General features: G+C 40.6%; 1 protein-coding gene across 9 annotated transcripts in view; it reads right to left on the reverse strand.

Annotated features, from left to right (window-relative positions):
- Positions 1-19,543, reverse strand: part of CDKAL1 (CDKAL1 threonylcarbamoyladenosine tRNA methylthiotransferase) — a 669,277-nt gene that overhangs the window by 35,392 nt on the left and 614,342 nt on the right. For all 9 annotated transcript variants that reach the window (XM_082638078.1, XM_082638075.1, XM_082638082.1 and 6 more), the window contains 2 exons: positions 3,368-3,451; positions 222-386 (listed from right to left, as the gene is read on the reverse strand). In XM_082638078.1, coding sequence (XP_082494204.1) covers positions 222-386; positions 3,368-3,451 — 249 coding nt within the window. The remainder of the gene's footprint in view (positions 1-221; positions 387-3,367; positions 3,452-19,543) is intronic.

A 19,543-nucleotide genomic window follows, 5' to 3' on the forward strand; every position in this document is an offset into this window, starting at 1 on the left:
AGAAAGAGCTTATTCCCTTCACAGGCAGAGAAGCAAAGCTATAGGCATCAGCAGAAATGCATCTTTCTAATTCAGATTTCAATCTGTCAGAAAGGATTAAAGCCTCATGCATACATAAAAAGGGAACTATAAATGATAACAGAAACATGGTGGGAAATCACTGTGCCTCCAGAGCTGCTGTTTTACTAGCAGGGTAGAGAGGAAAAGCATCTTCTACTCACCTCTGTTAAACCTGAGATTTCTCCTTTTGCTAATGGTTTGCTGATGGACGGCGTGTATACTTTGGCATCTGAAACTGGCTGCCCTTTCATAAAATGTTTTCCTGATTCATAAACGTTCACTTCGACCATTTTCCCCATGAATGTGGGGTTCTTTGGCACTAAAACCTTAAAAAAAATTAGAGAAGGCTTAATTTTTAAAAACAAAATTTTATCTTAGAACAGTTTTAGACTTACAGAATTAGTAAGATAGCACAGAGGGCTGGTAACCCCAGACGCAGTGTCCCTCTTATCAACGTCTTACGTTGGTCTGATACCTGTGTCACAATTAATGAGCCAATATTGGTGTATTACTATTAGCTGAAGTCCATACTTTATTCAGAGTCCCTCACTTGTCCCTTAATGTCCTTTTTCTCTTTGGGGATCCCATCCTAAGTGGGCTCTATCTTCCAGATGCTCAAGGACCTGGGGGTCTAGCGGGAAGGGAAGGCATTTCTGGAAGGGGTAAGGGGCTATAGACAGCGCTCTCTCCTTGTGGGATGCCTGTGGTCCTAGGGCACGTGGAAGGCAGGCCTGGAACCGCCCGAGGCATCATCAGCCAGTCACTCTTGGACAGGCCTTTGATATCCTACTCTTAGCTGTCCCAGGCAATGAAGAAAGCTGGGACAACACCGATGAAAGCTTTATACTTTTAATACCTTCCAAGTTCGCTGTCAGAGTCAGGATTTGAGCAGCCACTTCAAATAAAGGCCCACATGTTTGGGTGCATACGTGTGTGTGCAAGTGCACATGTGTGTGTGTGTGTTTTGGGGGAAGAGGAAGAAAATTTCAAAGCCGCCTTTTCGATACTCCAAACCTTGGTGTTCGGAGCTAAATGATGGCTGCCGTTCATTGCTTTCGCTCTGTTATGAAAAGCATGTATTTGTTAGTTCTACCTCCACGTAGAACCAGCTCCCCTGAAGGGTACTTTGGCTGGCTCACAGGAAACTGTCAGATGGCCCCTTTCCACCAGAGATTACTGACGGAGGTACTTGTTTACCTCGAGCAAATGTTTCCCCTCCTCTTGGACTTACAGGTAGTGTGTATGTATTATGTCTCCCTCACGCTTCTATTTCAGTACTGGAGCTACTTGCCAATCTTTTCAAGTCATAATCCAAAATAAATAGACTAATTCTAATCCGGCAATACTTTGATATCTAGATACAATCTTCTGGAAGTCATCTTTTTTTAGAAAAATAATTCCTATGAAATCTTTGATATGCTTGGTTTTAGAGACCAAAAAAAAAAAAAAAAAAAGAAAAAGAAAGAAAGAAAAATCAGATGAGAGCCAGAAGTTCCACAGCCAATTTCTCCGAGAGGCAAAAATGGATATTGGTCTTTCTGAGTTTGATTTTTTATGACCACTGAGTACACTGCTTCATCAAAGTATAGGAAGAAAGGTCACCTGGGTGGTGGATTACTCATGGCAAGCAAATGGACTAAAAAAGCTTTAGTATCAGGATATGAAAGCCCTTTTAAATCAGTTTTTATAAAACAAGAAAATCTCTAGAGCAAACTATCCCTGGGAGATCTGGTACTATTCTCGGGGAAAATAACTCTCCTTGATCTGCTGTCTTGATCTGAATGAAGGGCTCAGTGTTTTTTTCCCTCCGGTTTTAATAATTGGAAAAAGCTCGACTGCTTTAAATTGGAGGAAACAGCTAATGAGGAATGCCATCGCCTTTAAAATGAAGGGGAAAAAAGTTCCCTGCTGGGGCGAAAACCCAGATGGCAAGAGAAAGGACAGGAAAGAGGCAACAAAATACAATCAGGCTCCTCCTGAGGGCTGAGCAGAAGTTTGGCCTGAATAGGAAAATGGCTCTCTGGGGTCAATTACTGAGGTGGAAAATGGGGAAGAGACAGACTCAGCTCAGACGTGGAGGGTTCGGAATCCAGCCTCAGCTGTAGTCTCTACTGGGGACCGAACAGGGCACATTCAGTCTGGGCCATGAAAAGCTCCCCCACTTTCCCTGAGGACCGAGTGCCCAGTCTGAGATGATTCCACATGGAACATCCATGCTGGAGGCCTCTCCGGCTCTGGCTTCCCTGCTGTCTAACATGGGCAGTCGGCTTCCCTTGCCCATCCCTTACGTGACTTGCCCAGGCTGGCCTGAAGAGCCTTCCCAAGCCATGACCCACAGAGAAACATTTCACTTGTCATTTGATGAGGGTAGGAAAAAAAAAAAAGAAAAGTAGGAAAACTCACTTGATATTAAGAAAAGCAGATACGATCCAGGGATGACCCATGAAATCCCTAGGCTCTTATGAGAATCTCTAACCTGGAGGGGCATATTACACCTCCTCCTTGGCCCTTCCCAGGGTCCATGGCTCCTGAAGGAGGCACTGTTTTCTTCAATCGCTTTTGAATTGCTTTACCACCTGGGGTAGTGGAATCCCAAATGCTAAAATAGAAGTCTGGCTGCTGGTGGGGCAAAGCACGCTACTTTAACGGGCAGGGAGTGGAGAGCCCTTCAGGTTGGCCTCGAAGAAAACTCTCAAAGTGAAGCTGGTTTGATCCTTACGCTGGTCTCCAGAGTTGTTCACCCAACTTGAGTTGAGTCCAACGAACAGACTATTTTCCCTTTGCCCCCAGCGTTTTTAATCAATGTGGAAGTTAAAAAAAACCCAAAAAAACAAAAAAAACCACCTGAAACTAAACAAAACTAAAAAAGCCAACCAACAGACCAACCAATCAAAAGCCTGTGTGAGTGCTGTGACAGGGACAGGAAATCCCTGCCCTTCCAGGCTGATGTCGCCGGTACAGACGTCCTTCCTGTCCTCTGGACAGAACTTTCCCCTCCACGTTGCCAGGCTGCGGGGATTTTGGCAGTGAGAAGTGCCTGTTCCAAACTCCGCAAAGCCAGAGGCTGGTCCTGTCAAAGATGAATGGGGACTAAAACACACTTATGCCTTTGTATAGAATGTTTTGGAGATTAAGCCACAAAGATAAGCCCCATGTTAGCCTGGTTGGCTTGATGCTATAGAATAGCCTTCCTGCGACAAGATTCTACACCTCTCCCCTGCTTTAAGTCTCTTTCGTTTACACTGATTTACTTTTAGAAGTCTTTCTCATTTTGGAGAAACCCTAAGAACATGGGAGTATCTCTTACCTGCTCATAGAATCGATTGTGTGCAACATAAAACTGGGAATCAAAAGATTCTTCTGTGACTAATACTTTTTGTCTCTCACCAATCTGTGGAGAGAAGGGGAGAAAACCAGGAGAGATCAGGGCAAACACCTGAGCATCCAAATTAAATGCCAACCCAAATAGTTATGGACCAGTAAGTCGTGGCTTCTTGAATTTAAAGTAGACTCCAGATTGCTAGCTACTTAACAGCCAACACAAGAATCACTGATTCAAATTTTCAGAAAGACATTATTATCTATGTAGTAATATAAAATTAGTGTAGAACGAAATCTTATTTTCTTACAGATCTATGAAACAAAACTTGATCTTATTTCCTTCTTCAACATAAGTTAGATAATTAAAGGCTTCTAAGACATACAAAATCTTCTAAATATCACTTTGTTTTTCTTGAAACAAAGTTGCAAAACAAGCCAGAACAAGCTGCTTCTAATCCAAATTCATGAAAATATTTTGGCAATATGAAAGTGGTAATAAACATTAATTTGAGTTATGAGGGATGTAACACTAAAGAAAATGCCTTAAAAACTAGTCATTAAGTCCCTGTACCTAAACATTTCACATGTTACATGCAATTCTAAAATTACTGATTAATTCAGTTATTTACTTGTTATATACATTTTCTCTGGCATGGGCAACTGTCTCTTTTTTGTTGCAGGAATGACCCCATATTCATTTTATTTTTTTAAGAGAAAGACAGCAAAAATAGGGGACTGTTAATGCTCTACAGGATCTATATTTACGATCTAAGCATGCATTTTTAATAACCAAGAAGTTAAATCAGCCAAAACGTTGGTTAAAGCAATGTGACCATTTTAAAAGAGTCTACTATTTCCAACTTTATTCAACTGTGAAATGCAACATTTAAAGTATCATTACTTTTTTTTTTTTTTTTACAACATTGTCAAAATGTCTGATTTAGCAAACCAGCTGTATTGGATGATGGTGCCTGGAATCACTTTTGCCATTGCTACTAGATAAATACAACCCTCTATGTTAAAGCACATTGGCAAGATTTTTTAAACGAAATCCCTGTTCTCATATGTAGGGACTTGTCACCATGTTCAGGCAGTTACCACTTGGGAAACATAAACACAGCTGCACTAAATAGACCACCTAACAAAAAGAAAAAAACAAAAAAACCCACCAAACTCTTCCGTGCATTATACAATGACAATACCTAAATACACCATAATTTGCTCTTTTTCACTCTCTCAATCAAATGTAGCCCCCTTAGCTGAAGGTTGTAAGGTCTCTAGGATACTTATCAAACACTTAACATAGTTCACTCCTTGAAAACCAGTGAAAAGTTCCCACACTATTGTCTCTTTTAAAGATCAAGGAGAAACAAAAGAACTACTCCCAGCTTCTACTTTGAGCTTTAATGGCCCCGTTTATTAAAAAAGACGGATGAATATTGGGTTTCACTTAAGTATATGCTTCTGGAAGGAAACTTAGAATGTTTGCACACATTTCACAGTGCGAGTTGCTTATAACTTAAGATAAGTATCTGTCAATGGTTCTTAAGGAAATCTGCAATTACACTTCATCTAACATTAAGTTTTCAGGAAATTAACAACAATACGAGAGAGGAGAGCCACTGAAAACGTACGCCGCTTTCTCCCTCTTGTTGGAATTCATGTGGACAGTTGTAGTAATCATTTTTGGGCTATTCCATTTTATCTGGAGAGAATAACGATGACAGTAATATATACATATTGAGTTAGAAAGACTTGCTATGTTTAGACAGTAGAGGGCAGGGCTTTCGATCAACCATCAGAGAACTATTTGTATGTGAGTATTTAACTATTATTTGCCAAAGGGATTCAGGAAAATTGCTATGGGCAGTAATTTATAGTGGCAAACACCTCTCCAATCACCCTTTTGGTCCCCTCAACTATGGATTTTGTCTCATTGCTGAGGCTCTTAAAGTTCCCCAGAGGCTACTGAGCAAAAATGAGCATAAGCAAGATAGGACTTTGATGAAAAACTGATGCAGTTTATCCCCAATCCCTAAAAAATCCAACAAAAACAAATAATAAATGCTCTACGCAGTACTCTTTTTTAAGAATGAAGTTGCAATGAAGTGAATTATCAAATATGACCTTTAAGAGAATCAACTGTTTCAAATAACCTTAAAAACAACAAGGGGGCCTTCCCTGGTGGAGCAGTGGTTGAGAGTCCACCTGCCGATGCAGGGGACACGGGTTCGTGCCCCGGTCCAGGAAGATCCCACATGCCGCAGAGCGGCTGGGCCCGTGAGCCATGGCCGCTGAGCCTGTGTGTCCAGAGCCTGTGCTCCACAACGGGAGAGGCCACAACAGTGAGAAGGCCCGCGTACCGCAAAAAAAATAAATAAATAAAATTAAAAACAACAAGGAAGTTAAGGAAGCGGGGGTGGGTTTCAGTTGGAACTCTGGAAGAGGCAACTTTGCCTTGGTGACAATAAGGAAACTTATGGGCCAAGCGTATTATTAGCCTCAAATGTTTTTTTAAATGAGCCACCTCCTTACTCTCCAAGTGTTTTCTCCCCAGCCCCACATGATAACCCAGTATGGTTAAAGACCACGTAACAAGATTTAGGATAATCATCCTGATTTACCTAAGAATGCCTCTCCTATCCAGCAAGGAAGTCCTGTTCTCAGAGGAAAAAGCAGGGCTTCAGAAGAAAAAGGGCAGCAGTTACCCTTAGGCCACTAGGACTACAACCACCCAGCTTTCTATTATGTTAAGGGCAGAGCTAACCCACTAAAGCAGGGGTCCCCAACCCCTGGGCCACGGACAGGGTCGCAGAGCAGGAGGTGAGCGGTGGGCGAGTGAGTGAAGCTTCATCTGCTGCTCCCCGTCGCTCGCATTACAGCCCCCCAATCCGTGAAAAACTATCTTCCACAAAACTGGTCCCTGGTGCCAAAAAGGCTGGGGATCACTGCCCTAGAGGGACCAGTTTGTCTTAGAGAATGACGGGTGTACAGTGTGTCTTCTCTGAGATTCTGCAACATCTACTCTCTGCTGACATTCTGATATTCTGCTGAGAAGGCGGCTTCCTGGGCTACTCACCATCCCTGTCAGAACCTTCCCTAACAGCTGGAACCTCCGGCAGGAACGCAAGGTTACGTCACTGGCTTAAGACAAGCCCTTTGAAGAGGAAGTTAACAACAAGATTGCTTGAGTAATTTAAAAAATGAACCAACTCCTGAGTTTATAGAATATATATATATTTGTATACATACATACACACACACACACATATATATTTTGAGAATGTAGAGGAGGTTGAAAATAATGGTTTCCATAAGCTTTGTGACTGGTAGCACAATATGGCTGTTCAGCAGGGATGATTAAGATGCAAGTGGAATTGTAAACCCAAAGAACGGTCGGTCGGTCTGGAGGGTGATTTTAAGATAACTGGAACTTTCAAGGACAGGGAGAAAGGGGGAAGTTATTTGGAGGGAGAGGGAATGGTCAGAAGCAGGAATGCACAGCTCTAGCAGAGCCCAGGGGAGAGGAGTAGGAAGAAGGTTTATTCAACACCATCAAATGCCACATATTCGAACTGGACAGTAGGGTGAGAGGACATGGGTCTGGGTAGATTATTTTTAAGGTAAAAGAGATTTGGCTACATTTGGGGGCTTTGCTTTCCTCAGAGAAAAAAATGAGAGTTTGGAAGAAGTCACGTGGAGCTGGGGAGAGGTGAGCAGGGCTGAAGAGGAAGTAGATTCTGATTTTTAGAGGACCTTTCAGTTCCAAAATTCTCAGTCGTCATTCATGGTAGATTTGGTCTGCTCACAAGGTTTCAGATAACGGAAATAGGTACTCTAAATCCAGGCTGTCTCTTTTTTCACAGTAAAAGTATGCTTAGAGCCCTCTGCAAATTACAGGTACTTTCTTGCTGCACTTAAAGTAACAATGTGATCTTAATACCCACCAAAGAAACATTTACAAAGTTTTTCATAAAGCTATTAAGTGACCTGAACCCGAAGAATCCTGTCAAAATCTTCCCAACAAAGCCCTTTTTAAAATAACCTCTTTTCCTTCTGATTTTCTTTACAGGTATATAATTTATAGCTGATTAAATAAAATGCTTCTTTGATTTCTAGAGCATTTTAGAGTTTAAGAACTAGGGCTGGGGGACTTCCCTGGTGGTGCAGTGGTTAAGAGTCCGCCTGCCAATGCAGGGGACATGGGTTCAATCCCTGATCCAGGAAGATCCCATACGCCGCGGAGCAACTAAGCCCGTGCACTGCAACTACTGAGCCCGCGTGCCTACAGCCCATGCTCCGCAGCAAGAGAAGCCACCGAAATGAGGAGCTCGCACACCACAATGAAAGTAGCCCCTGCTCGCCACAACTAGAGAAAGCCATGAGCAGCAACGAAGACCCAACGCAGCCAAAAATAAATAAATAAATTTATTGAAAAAAAAAAAAAGAACTAGGGCTGGGAATACAACCCCCTGCACTTTTATGGGACACTCAGTTTCCATTTACAAAGTTTGACTTTCAGGACATTTGTCAGGACTTTTCAAAGTGGCTGTCAGTCCTGGCACCTACTGTAACAACCTAGATGTACTTTGTAATTTATTCATCAGATGTCAGTGAAGACAGTGGCTTTTCCAAGGACGTGCAGAACTTCACTTAGTACATTTTAACCTGACTTCATAAACACATTTTATGAAAAATGAACTATAGAAATAGTCTTGTAAAAACCTTCCCTCCATTTCACAGATTGGGGCACTGAAGGAAGAGAAGGTACAGAAAAAGTCCACAGGTTCCTGCATTACCACTCATCTCACAGAGGTGATGGGAACTACGGCCCCCACTATGAAAGGAGTGTAGTAGAACTTTCTAGGCTTTGTTGAAAAGACATGAGAAAAGCTCTTATGCTTTTTTTTTTTTTAAACCACAAAGGGAGAAAAGAAAGACCCTATTCCCCTAAATAGACAAAGAAGGTAAGAACATGAAAGGGGCTTAGCAATCTCTGATTTCACAGAGAGGAAACTGAGGTCCAGCAAGATGCGGTGATTTGCTCAGTGGCAGAAAGAAGTCTTGGAAGCGTTCCTGCTACTTGATGCCTCCTATTTAATTGCTAGCTGCAGAAAACGTACATCATGGCTCTGATTCTGCAGTGCATGGCTTTTGCTTGAGCAGAGGAACATCTGTGACAAACAAAAAGCAATGTTTTTTTAAAATTCAGTTTGGGGGTAGACTTTACGGTACATTACATAATCAGCTGGCTGTGTTATTTGTGTCACATCTATGCTTCAAATTTCCCGAGTGCCTGAAGTGGTGAGAAACATCAGTTCTAACCGTATGGCCAGATAACACACAGAAAACACACACTTGCATTAAAAAAGCAGTGGTTTACAACAGGATTTGGTTGCTGAATGAATGTTCATTCAAGCACATTCTATTTCTCCATTTGTCCTAAAACAAACAATATTCTGTATGGCTATTTAAGGATTTAAAGAGAGAAACTAAAAAGAATTGCTTCAAGACAGGCAGAAAATACTGAAATTTAACAAAGACATTAAGGGTACTTGGGCTTTTACCTTTAACCCAGTAAGAAATGTTACTTGTATAAGTACTCCTTGAACTAGAAGAAGCAAAGAGCTTCTTTTAAACCCATATATGGCTTTAAAGTATAAACTTTATGTAAATCTTACTTTTAACTAGTTTTTTTTTTCCCCCTTCTTCTCACTTTTGTTTTACTTAAACAGAAAGCCTGAGGTGTGGCTTTAGAAAATAACTGCAATTGACTTTACTCTGAAGGGTTAGGTTAGAGAGATTTTAATTAATTCAATATAACCACTCAGAGTATCCAAAAAACATTCACAAAGGACAGATATATATTAGAAGACCTGTGTAAGAGAAATATTTATTTCTTGAAAACAGTTATAAGAAGGCAGAGGAATTATTTTGCTTCCCCTGAAAAGTTTCTAGCAATTAATTTTTCTGTCCAATTGCCTTAGGTGGAAAAATGCAGATTAAAACACACATATCAAAAGCTCTCATAATTATTTACAGCACATTCCTAATAAACTTAAATTTTATCTATGTTTATCCTATACAATATTCTGACATGCTACTTCTGCAGCTGAGTTTTTTTTTTTTTTTTTTTTTTTTTTTGTAGATAATAAAATACAATTTTTCTACCTGACTGGTTTCTGAATGCATGACTCTGGGAAATGTCAAATGTCTTTCTTTACCTCCAGTCAAATTAGTTTTTCTTTTTTTCCCTAAGCTGCCTGGAACATGTTAAACACAAGGCTGTGACCTTAAACTCTGAAATAATATTTCTAGTGTCTGTGCAAAAGCCTGCCCTCACATACACCTTTAGACTAATTACTGCAGTGTAATGTTGCCAGTGAACCACTGTAATTACACTTGGAGAAAAGTATGGTCTTGTTCTTTCCTAGCTAATGAAAATGATAACCTTTCCATTTTGATTCATCATTCACAACAGGCAGAACATGCGAGGCTGGGTCTCCACGGTATACAGTAATTTTCCTGACTGTTTATGCACACTTCTGTTTTCTGGCCCTGCAGAAGCTGGAATTAAAGAAGCAGGCATACTTACGCTAAAAATAGTCAACAGTAATAATAGCAATAACATTAAAATTTAATATCATCCTTACTCCACAACGCCATTCTATAATGAAATAGGGCCATGACACGGGAATGTGTGTCAAAAATGATGACAGCATAGAAAACAAGTAATGAGCCTCTAAGTCCATCGTATTCAAAATGCTTGCCATCTGTTTACTGGTCTACTTATGGATTCCTGAGAGAAGATGTGGGACAGTTCATTGTGAAAGGGGCTGGACTTGTATCCGACTCTTAAACAATGACAGGAAATACATTCTATTAGATTTTTAAAAAAACACTATCCTCTGTGTGAAGAAACACATATTCTTTAGCTATAATTATTGTTAGAATTAAACGTGTTCAAAAGGGAAAGAATGTTCCTTTGAGGTAGAATATCCATACCTCTAAAGTGTTTAATTTATGATTATCTAGTAATTGCCATGAGTATCTTAGTGGCTTTATTATTACTTCTTCACGTTTCAGAAATAACCTAAACACCAAAGAAAAACTGAAAAACAATTTGGCTTTTTGAAAGTCCTTCCTCCCAAAGCAATGATGAAAGTTACAAAGACCAGACCCAAGGTGGTTCTGCTGAATCAAATCAGACTCTGAAATTTCTTCTAACAACGGCCCTTGTGCTTTTGTCTTCAGTTGTTGGCTGGTTTTCTTCTAGCCATGTGCCCACCCCAGTAAGAGAAAGGCAACCCAAGGGAGTCTCTTCTCAGTTGGAGGCAAATGCCATTCTTAATAACAAAGCCATTTTCTTCTGCTGGTTGGCAGCCAACAATAACAGTACAGTAATAGTGCTTTACTGATCTGGTAAAAGTCAGTCTAGACAGCAAATACTTACATGACAAGTGCTGACCTGATCCCTTTGCAGCATTAGAGACCTGTACCTGAGCGCTGACTGAACTTCCAATTTGAAAGCCAGCCAAGTTTTAATTACCCGCCTGTACATGTTTGGTATTCTAGAACATTCTCTCAACAAACTCAAACAAGTTGCCTTTCCTTATCACAGACTCGGCGCAAGTATGTTACCTCTATTTTTTCCCACACTAGGCAAGCTCTACAATGCCCAGGCAGTATAGGAAACTGCTCAACATTTAAAACTACCAAAAGCCCTAAAACCAGATGTTGCCAGTAGTATCTATTCACGAGGTCTTGTTAATGGGATGACCAAGTGGGGTCAATATGGGATATGTATGTGGAACCCTTTTTTAAATTAAAAATTCAATTTCAAGATCGGACATTTATCTCCATTTGCTTCTGTCTTCCTGATCATTTCCAATTGGTCCCTATCAATCATTACTCAGCAAGTCTGGGCCAATTTTCTTTGATGAGCTTTTCACATAGGCGCAAAGGTGACCATCCTTTTATCTTAGAACTACTGAACAGACTACCTTCTTGGAAAGTGTCTTTAGAATTTTCACTGATGACACAATAAATAATCCAAGTTACAAACTCAGACAGGCAGCTGAGCTTCAGAGAGAGATTTAGTGTTCATGTAATCTAGTAATGTGCAGTAATTACTTGCCAACTCACCTCACAGTTGCCCAAAGCCCTCATTCCAAAAGCACTGAGTACCAGGCACCTTCAGTTTCCTATACTACCAAATACTTTATCAAAACAATACAAGACTTGGAAGAATTCAAAGAAAGATTCAGACATTTGGAGAGAAAAGGTATGGGTGTGGTATATAGGACACCTAATTTTCTTTGGGGGGAAAGAAGTCTTCTTTTTATTTTTTTTTTCTTTTTTTTTTTTTTTTTTTTTTTTTCTTTTTGCGGTATGCGGGCCTCTCACTGTTGTGGCCTCTCCCGTTGCGGAGCACAGGCTCCGGATGCGCAGGCCCAGCGGCCATGGCTCACGGGCCCAGCCGCTCCGCGGCATATGGGATCCTCCCAGACCGGGGCACGAACCCGTATCCCCTGCATCGGCAGGCGGACTCTCAACCACTGCGCCACCAGGGAGGCCCAAGTCTTCTTTTTAAATACTAATTTACAGGAGACGATGGACAGGTTCTAGCGTACTCAGGCTCTAAATGTGAATTTTTTGAATTATGAATTCAGAGCTGTGTGGGTGGTGGAATTAAAAGAGCATTTAGTTCAAGAGCTTCCCTGATAGCACAGTGGTTAAGAATCCACCTGCCAATACAGGGGGCACAGGTTCGTGCCCTGGCCCGGGAAGATCCCACATGCCACGGAGCAACTAAGCCCGTGTGCCACAACTACTGAGCCTGCGCTCTAGAGCCCGTGAGCCACAACTTCTGAGCCCGCGCCTAGAGCCCGAGCTCTGCAACAAGAGAATCCACCGCAATGAGAAGCCCGCGCACTGCAACTAAGAGTAGCCCCTGCTCGCCGCAACTAGAGAAAGCCGTGCGCAGCAACGAAGACCCATAACTTTAAAAATGGATTTTATCCTGACAGTTGCTTTTAGGCATGTGGTAAATTAATGAATTAATCTAAAGCTGCACCATCCAGTACAGTGGTCACCAGCCACAACTGGTTGTGGAGCACCTGAAACATGGCAAATCCAAATTGAGATGAGCTGTGAAACACACACCAGTGTAAAAAACTTACCAGATTTCAAAAACTTAACATAAATAAGAGTATAAACTAGCTCATTACTTTTATATTGATTACACGCATGTTGAAATTGTAAAAATTAATCAACAGAAACCTCAATGAAATTAGAGTCAGGAGGCCAGAAGGGGAAGTCCTGTGCTTTATGAGGATTGCAGACCCAAGAGGAAGAAAGACTTTCTCTTCTTTCCTGGCAAGAGCTCTGCTAATGAGGGACCAAAACAACTCAGCCAATGAAAAGTCACAATAGTGCTTTGACCTCTCAACTCCTCCAGTGAACTCTTTGCTTACTATACCCATCCTAAGTTCCTTTTCCCCTCTTTAAAAGAGTTCTCCTCTCCTTGCTGTGTGGGGACTTGCATGTGGCTCACTGTGGTTGTAGACCCCAAACTGCAATTCTCTGTTGATCCATCATAAAGCCATTTTTATCAGAGAAACAAACGGCAGCCTATTTCTTGTGGGTCAACAAAATGATGATATTTTTGATATATAAATAAAATATATCTTAAAATTAATTTCAACTGTTTTTTACGTTTTTTTAGCATAGCTACCAGAAAATTTAAAATAACATCTGTGGTTCATTTCCACTGGACAGTGCTGCCCTAAAACATTATTAGGTAGTTAAAAAAAATTTAACAGAAATCCCCCCTTTCACTATTTTAAGGACCAGATTGATCATTTAAAAAATTTTTTTAAACTCACCACAAATACCCTTAAATTTGCACTAATCATGTAAATGCAATGCTTTAATTTTAGGAAAGAATGCATACATATCTATAAATTGTTAAAGGCAGGAATTTTAAACTGCTAAAGTTCTCTTTTTGACCTTTAAGTTAATCTTGTTTCCATTTTTCTGGTCGACCCTAGCCTCTCCAAAAGTTTAAGGCATGATCAACTTGCTTATTGTTTTTTGGGTAATCCAAGCAACCAAAGAGAGGCCATCTAAATTTCCCAATCTGTCATTTCCCATTTTGTGTGGCTGCAAAAGCAAATGGTGTTTGAACTTAAAAGGCAGAAACAGACCATTCTCAACTTCATTTTTTAAAAAGCCAAAATGAACGTCCAAAATATGTACCGCCTTCGGTAAGATAAGTCTTTCGTTACCAACCCTATTACCAGAGAACTCAGCATGGATGTGAGCAATAAATTACACATGCAGTACACCCACCATCTTTCAACCATTTGCCAGTCGGGATGGAGGCAGAGGAAGCAGAATGGATTAAGCAGAAATCAAAGACAGCCAAGCTCTAATGGTGCCTAATTAGCATAACAAAAGACATTGCCACAATCTTTCAGCAGTGGGCAATACATCTCATTAAAGAAGACTGAATAACAATTATTCTCTCCTGCTCCCCACCCCGCAACCCCTACGCTTTTTGGCTTAGCTCTGGGAGACCCTGAGAGCTGGGCTTGAGAGCTTCTGCTTTCTTGGCCAGGCATCTGGGCTGCAGGGAAAGAGCCCGCTTGTATTACTGTGCACCTGCATCTCAATGCTTTATTCTGCTTTCCTCTCCTGCTGTGAAAATGTAGCTTCTTCAAGCACACCAAGTCCTACTATGCGGTTTATAGGTATATAATATTGAGAAATAGCAATGATGACCTAAAAAATGAATACCAGTTCCCCCTAAAATATCTTTATTTAAAGAAAATGATCTATTTGTTTCTCTTCACTTATTCTGTTTTTCCCTTTGATATTACTACCCTGTCTCAGAGTTAATGAAGCTAAACTGAAATTCGACCAAATTTATCGCAACCAGTAATTAGCCCTGAGTATGTGCGCGTGCACATGTGCGCGTCTGCATGAACGTGCACACACACACACACACATACATCATGGAATTTAAATGAGAGCAGTCTGCTTCAGACCTATCCTCTCTCCCCATCTCCTCTTGATGACAGACAACTGAGAAAATATATGAAATTCAACACAAGGAACTTGAGGTTGCAGGTGAACACGTGGGTAGTTGTTGTATAAATTTAAACCAAGAATAAACGATTCTACTTAAGCCAAGGATAAAAAAATATTCTTCCAGGGTGATCACTAAGAAAGATGAAAGCTTCACGTAATCCTAGGTACTGTTTCATATCAATCCACTTTGGGGGAAGGATTGAGTGGGGAGGAGAGAGAAAAGGATGCGTTTATTTAAACCAAACAATTTCCAGTTCTGAGCTATATTTTTTGATCAGTAACCTTTCAAAAAGGAATCTAGTTATGAGGGCTGCTTTGATTTTTGTTTTTTAATGGTCTCTCCTGCCAAACACAATATTACAGAGTCTACTTAAACCCAAAGACTGCCATGTCTGTGAGCTGCCCTAGGAAAAGCTGTTGATCACAGGGGTGGACAGGAACCTCTGCAATCGTTAGAGAGACTCAAGAGAAAAACTGAGCCAATGCGCTGAGTAGCTGGGAAAGCCTACTGAACCTATGTAGTGTGCCTGGATGGTCCACACTGCTGCAAAGTCGCTGCCTCGCAGGAACTGAGAGACCTTGAGAATATTCAGGTCATTCACATCATAGGCAGCAGACGTGGGGCGAGACATTTTGATGCTATACACAATCTGCACATGGCAGCACACAGTTAAAATAAAACTTGAGGGCTTCCCTGGTGGCGCAGTGGTTGAGAGTCTGCCTGCCGATGCAGGGGACACGGGTTCGTGCCCCGGTCTGGGAAAATCCCACATGCCGCGGAGCGGCTGGGCCCGTGAGCCATGGCCGTTGGGCCTGCGCGTCCGGAGCCTGTGCTCCGCAACGGGAGACGCCACAACAGTGAGAGGCCCACATACCGCAAAAAAAAAATAAAATAAAAATAAAACTTGAGAAGTCACTTAAATCTTAAAAGGCCCTCCTCTCTCTGGTGAACTACTCAGCATTCAAGAGCTGGTTTCCACCTTCCACCCTTTAGGAAGAGTGAATTTTTAAAAATCCTCTCTCCCACTTCTCCTGTTTAATAGATCACACTGTTTTTGTTTTTTAACTTCTTGCCTATTTCCACCTTAAAGTTTTGTCAAAAAGTAGTATTCAAACACAACACATTATTATGAAGTCTATCCTGCTTTATCTTTTAAAGTACAACAATTTGGTATTTTAATTCCCAGTAACTAGATCTCTGGTAATCACCACAGTCTGAGTCTACTGGTCTGACATCTTACAAAGGTATCTGGGTACATTGGTACAATTTCCTTCTCTTTTAAGACAGAACCCTGGCCAAGAGGAGAAGAGCTTGAAAAGTACTAACCAGGGAGTCAAGAAGCCTTTCATTCTCCAGACGAAGGAACAAGATAAAACCCCAGAAAACAACTTAGTGAAGTGGAGATAGGCAATCTACCCAAGAAACAGTTCAGAGTAATGATCGTAAAGATGATCCAAGAACTCAGGAAAAGAATGGATGCACAGAGTGAGAAATTATAAGAAGTTTTTAACAAAGAGTTAGAAAATACAAAGAACAACCAAACAGAGTGGAAGAATACAATAACTGAAATGAAAAATACACTAGGAAGGAATCAACAGCAGAATAAATGAGGCAGAAGAATAGATCAGTGAGCTGGAAGGCAGAACGGTGGAAATCACTGCTGTGGAACAGAATGAAGAGAAAAGAATGAAAAGAAATGAGGACAGTTTAAGAGACCTCTGGGACAACATCAAACGTACCAACATTCACATTATAGGAGTCCCAGAAGGAGAAGGGAGAGAGAAAGGGCCTGACATCATAGCTGAAAACTTCCTTAACATGGGAAAGGAAACAGTCACCCAAGTCCAGGAAGCGCAGAGAGTCCCATACAGGATTAACCCAAGGAGGAACACGCCGAGACACACAATCATCAAACTGACAACAGCCACTAACTAGCTGTTTGACTCCAAACAAATCATTTCACTTTGGGGCCTCAGTTTCCTCATCTTAAAAAAGGGGGAAGGGGATTGAAACCAGTAACCTGAAAGGCCACCTCTGGCCCACATATCCACGGAGGAGGCAGGGCCAGCAAGGTGTCTGTCCTGCAGTGAAGGCTAAGGGCGCACAATGGGAAGGGAGCTTCTGCCGGCAGTGGTTGTGGGGGCAGCAGCAGTAGTGTCCCATGGACACAGCCAGGGGCTGGCCCTTGCCACACAGCTTGGCACTAGTCTCATCACCAGCATTCCTTCTTTTCACTTCCAGAGCTGACACATGGCCTGGGATTAACAACATTTGCCAAAGGCAAGGCTGAGTGGAAGAATGGATGGGAGTCACATTTTGGGGATTCGGTTTCCTGTCTGGAAGAAGCAATTAAAATGATTACCTGGCTTGAATCTTGAGTTGTCTTCAGATTAATGACCTAGCTTTTGGAAGTCAGTATATGTGCTGGAAAAGTGGATTACTGTTGGCATTACAGCTGACAGTACTCCTGTTACCGCCGGGAGTATATTCCCAAATTTCATGCATCTTTCATTTACTATAGAAGGTAGCTCTGTGAGCTGAAACACATTCATGAGTTCAACATTACTGCTGGATATCTTGATTGAAGGAGTCAAGAGAAAAATCTAAGTAGAAAACTATCTTGGGGCTCTATCCAATTACTGCTTCAGAATAGGCAGAGGTTTTAGAAAGCAACACCATATGGATGCAGGATTATTTAATATATATAGACTGTTGCTAAACAGGCTAACAAAGCAGAAGGCTGCAGGGCCTGGACCTTGAGGAGCCCAGGTCAGCTGTCTTGCTAGGCCTGTTGTCATCTCTCTGAGGAATCCTGCCCAAAAAGCAGAGATACCTTTTGTGCTCCCTTTTCAAAGCCATGACTCAAAAGGATTTCAGAGAGGTAAGACAAAGCATATTTAATGGGAAGAAAGGAAGATAATTGTCCAATATTGATAAACCCACAATTCATTTTTTCAGTAGCTATTGGAAAGATGAATTATGCTTAAAAAAAAAAAAAAAAAAAACCCCAACCTGAGCAGCTTCTTGTCACTTCTAAAACATGATCCTGTGCCTGCCTGAAAGAGTTAAGCCTATATAAATATTTATCATTCTTCTTTCAAAAGGATAAGAAAAATTCCTTTTGCATACATGAATTTCAGAGTGCTAAGCAAACATCAGGATATGGTCAGGGGCCCATCATCTTAATGAGGATATGGTAATGATAATTTTTTTTTAAGCTTGCTTATATGTGACCAAAAACACCCTAGAGATTTTGATTTTATACTGGGGCACGCACAGACCCATGAACAGTTAATGCCATTAGAAGCATATGGGTGGGATAACAGGAATACCATCAAGGGCTTACAGTGGGACTAGGGTGAAAGACTCATTAAAAGTGATAAATAGGATATGCCTTACTTAATGTCTTGCAATTGCATATTTAATACAGCAGGCCAGTGACTATGCATTTTAACTGTATTTTTAAGAGAACTGCCAGATCTTAATTACATATTAAAAAGTTATTTGCAAATGAGTACCTCTTCATTAACATATCAGAATCATAATAATAAACAATTCTCTGTTACGAAACAGTACATAGGACAGTGGGAAGTTTCAGAACAGTACATACATATAGCACTACAGCAGGACAAAATATCCTACTTACCTTGAGCAAGCTGATACCTTAAAATTTTTTTAAGGGAAATAAATAACCTAGATGCAAGTTCACAAGATTCTACATTTTATGAGATCAGAGATTTTGTTTCTTTTATTTGCAGCTATACCTCTAGTGCCAACACCATGCTTGGTTCACTGCAGATGCTCAATAAATGTTGAATGAATGAATGAATGAAAGAACCAGCTCTTTTAACAAGTACATAGTTACATTTTTGCAGTTAGATTGTCATGCACTGATATTTTTTTAAGAATTAAAAATTTTTAAAGCTTAAAAATTAAAAAAAATTTTGCTTTTATGTTTCAATAACTGTGTATGTAAAAAAAAAAAAGACCCAAATATTTAAATTATGACCCTAGACTATAAATGTGTTTATAATAAGACATGGATATTTCCTTCAGTAGATTGTAACCATAATTTAAATTATTTTGTTCCACACTGTTTTTTATATCTTTTTTTAATATCTTTTTTTATATTTTTGTAAACTGGAATTAAATCATCAGTGAGGTTATTCTCAAAGGATTTACTTCTCAAATTTATTCCAAGGGGCATAGAAGAAACGCATTTTTCTGTTACCACCTTCATAACAAATAGCAGCTGTAATAATCTTACTTCACATAGTTCCTTATTTAATTATTTTTATTAGAGACTATTTTTTTAGAGCAGTTTTATGTTCATAGCAAAATTGAGAGGCAGATCCAGAGACTTCCCATGTATCTCCCTTATAACTTGTAACAAATGTACCACTCTGGTGAGGGATGTTGATAACAGTTCCCTATTTTTCATTTTCAAGTATACATTTGTTGTTTCTAACTCAGAGACCAAGAAACACAAAGGATTTAAGTAACTTGCTCAAGGTTAATAGTGAGTTAGATACAGCTCCCAGGCGCCAAGCTTCCTAGCCCAAGTGTTCTCTGTAGTCTACAATGCCGCACCATCTCTCTGCTAGTTAATTTGTGGGTCTGGAAGACAGCACAAAACAAGGCCCTTAAGAAGAGGTATAAGAAAAGAAGAGGTGCTGTAATTAGCACACCACAGAGTAAAGCAGAAAAAGATGGGAAATGTTAGAGAAATTTTCAGTATTATCATTCACTAACCAGTAGAGAAAGATGGAAAATTATTGAGATCTTTTCTCAAAATAGTCACCTTGAGTTCTCTGCTTTGTATTATTTCTCCACTTACTTCTAGCACCTACCACGACCAAGAGCACAAGCACTGCCCCCCCCCCTCCTTCTGTTCCAGCGATGCAATGGCGTACCGTATTTCTCCACCACATACCCTCGAGGGTAGGTATTGACATTATCTTTTCTCTACAGACAAGGAAACTACGGCCCACTGCGGTGCTCTTCGCCAAAGTCACATAGTGTATAATGGTGAAGCTGAGTGATTTCCTTTTTACGGAGGTGATAGTT

The sequence above is a fragment of the Mesoplodon mirus genome (assembly GCF_964341445.2).
Source record: "Mesoplodon mirus genome assembly, chromosome: 12".
Lineage (NCBI taxonomy): Eukaryota > Metazoa > Chordata > Mammalia > Artiodactyla > Ziphiidae > Mesoplodon > Mesoplodon mirus.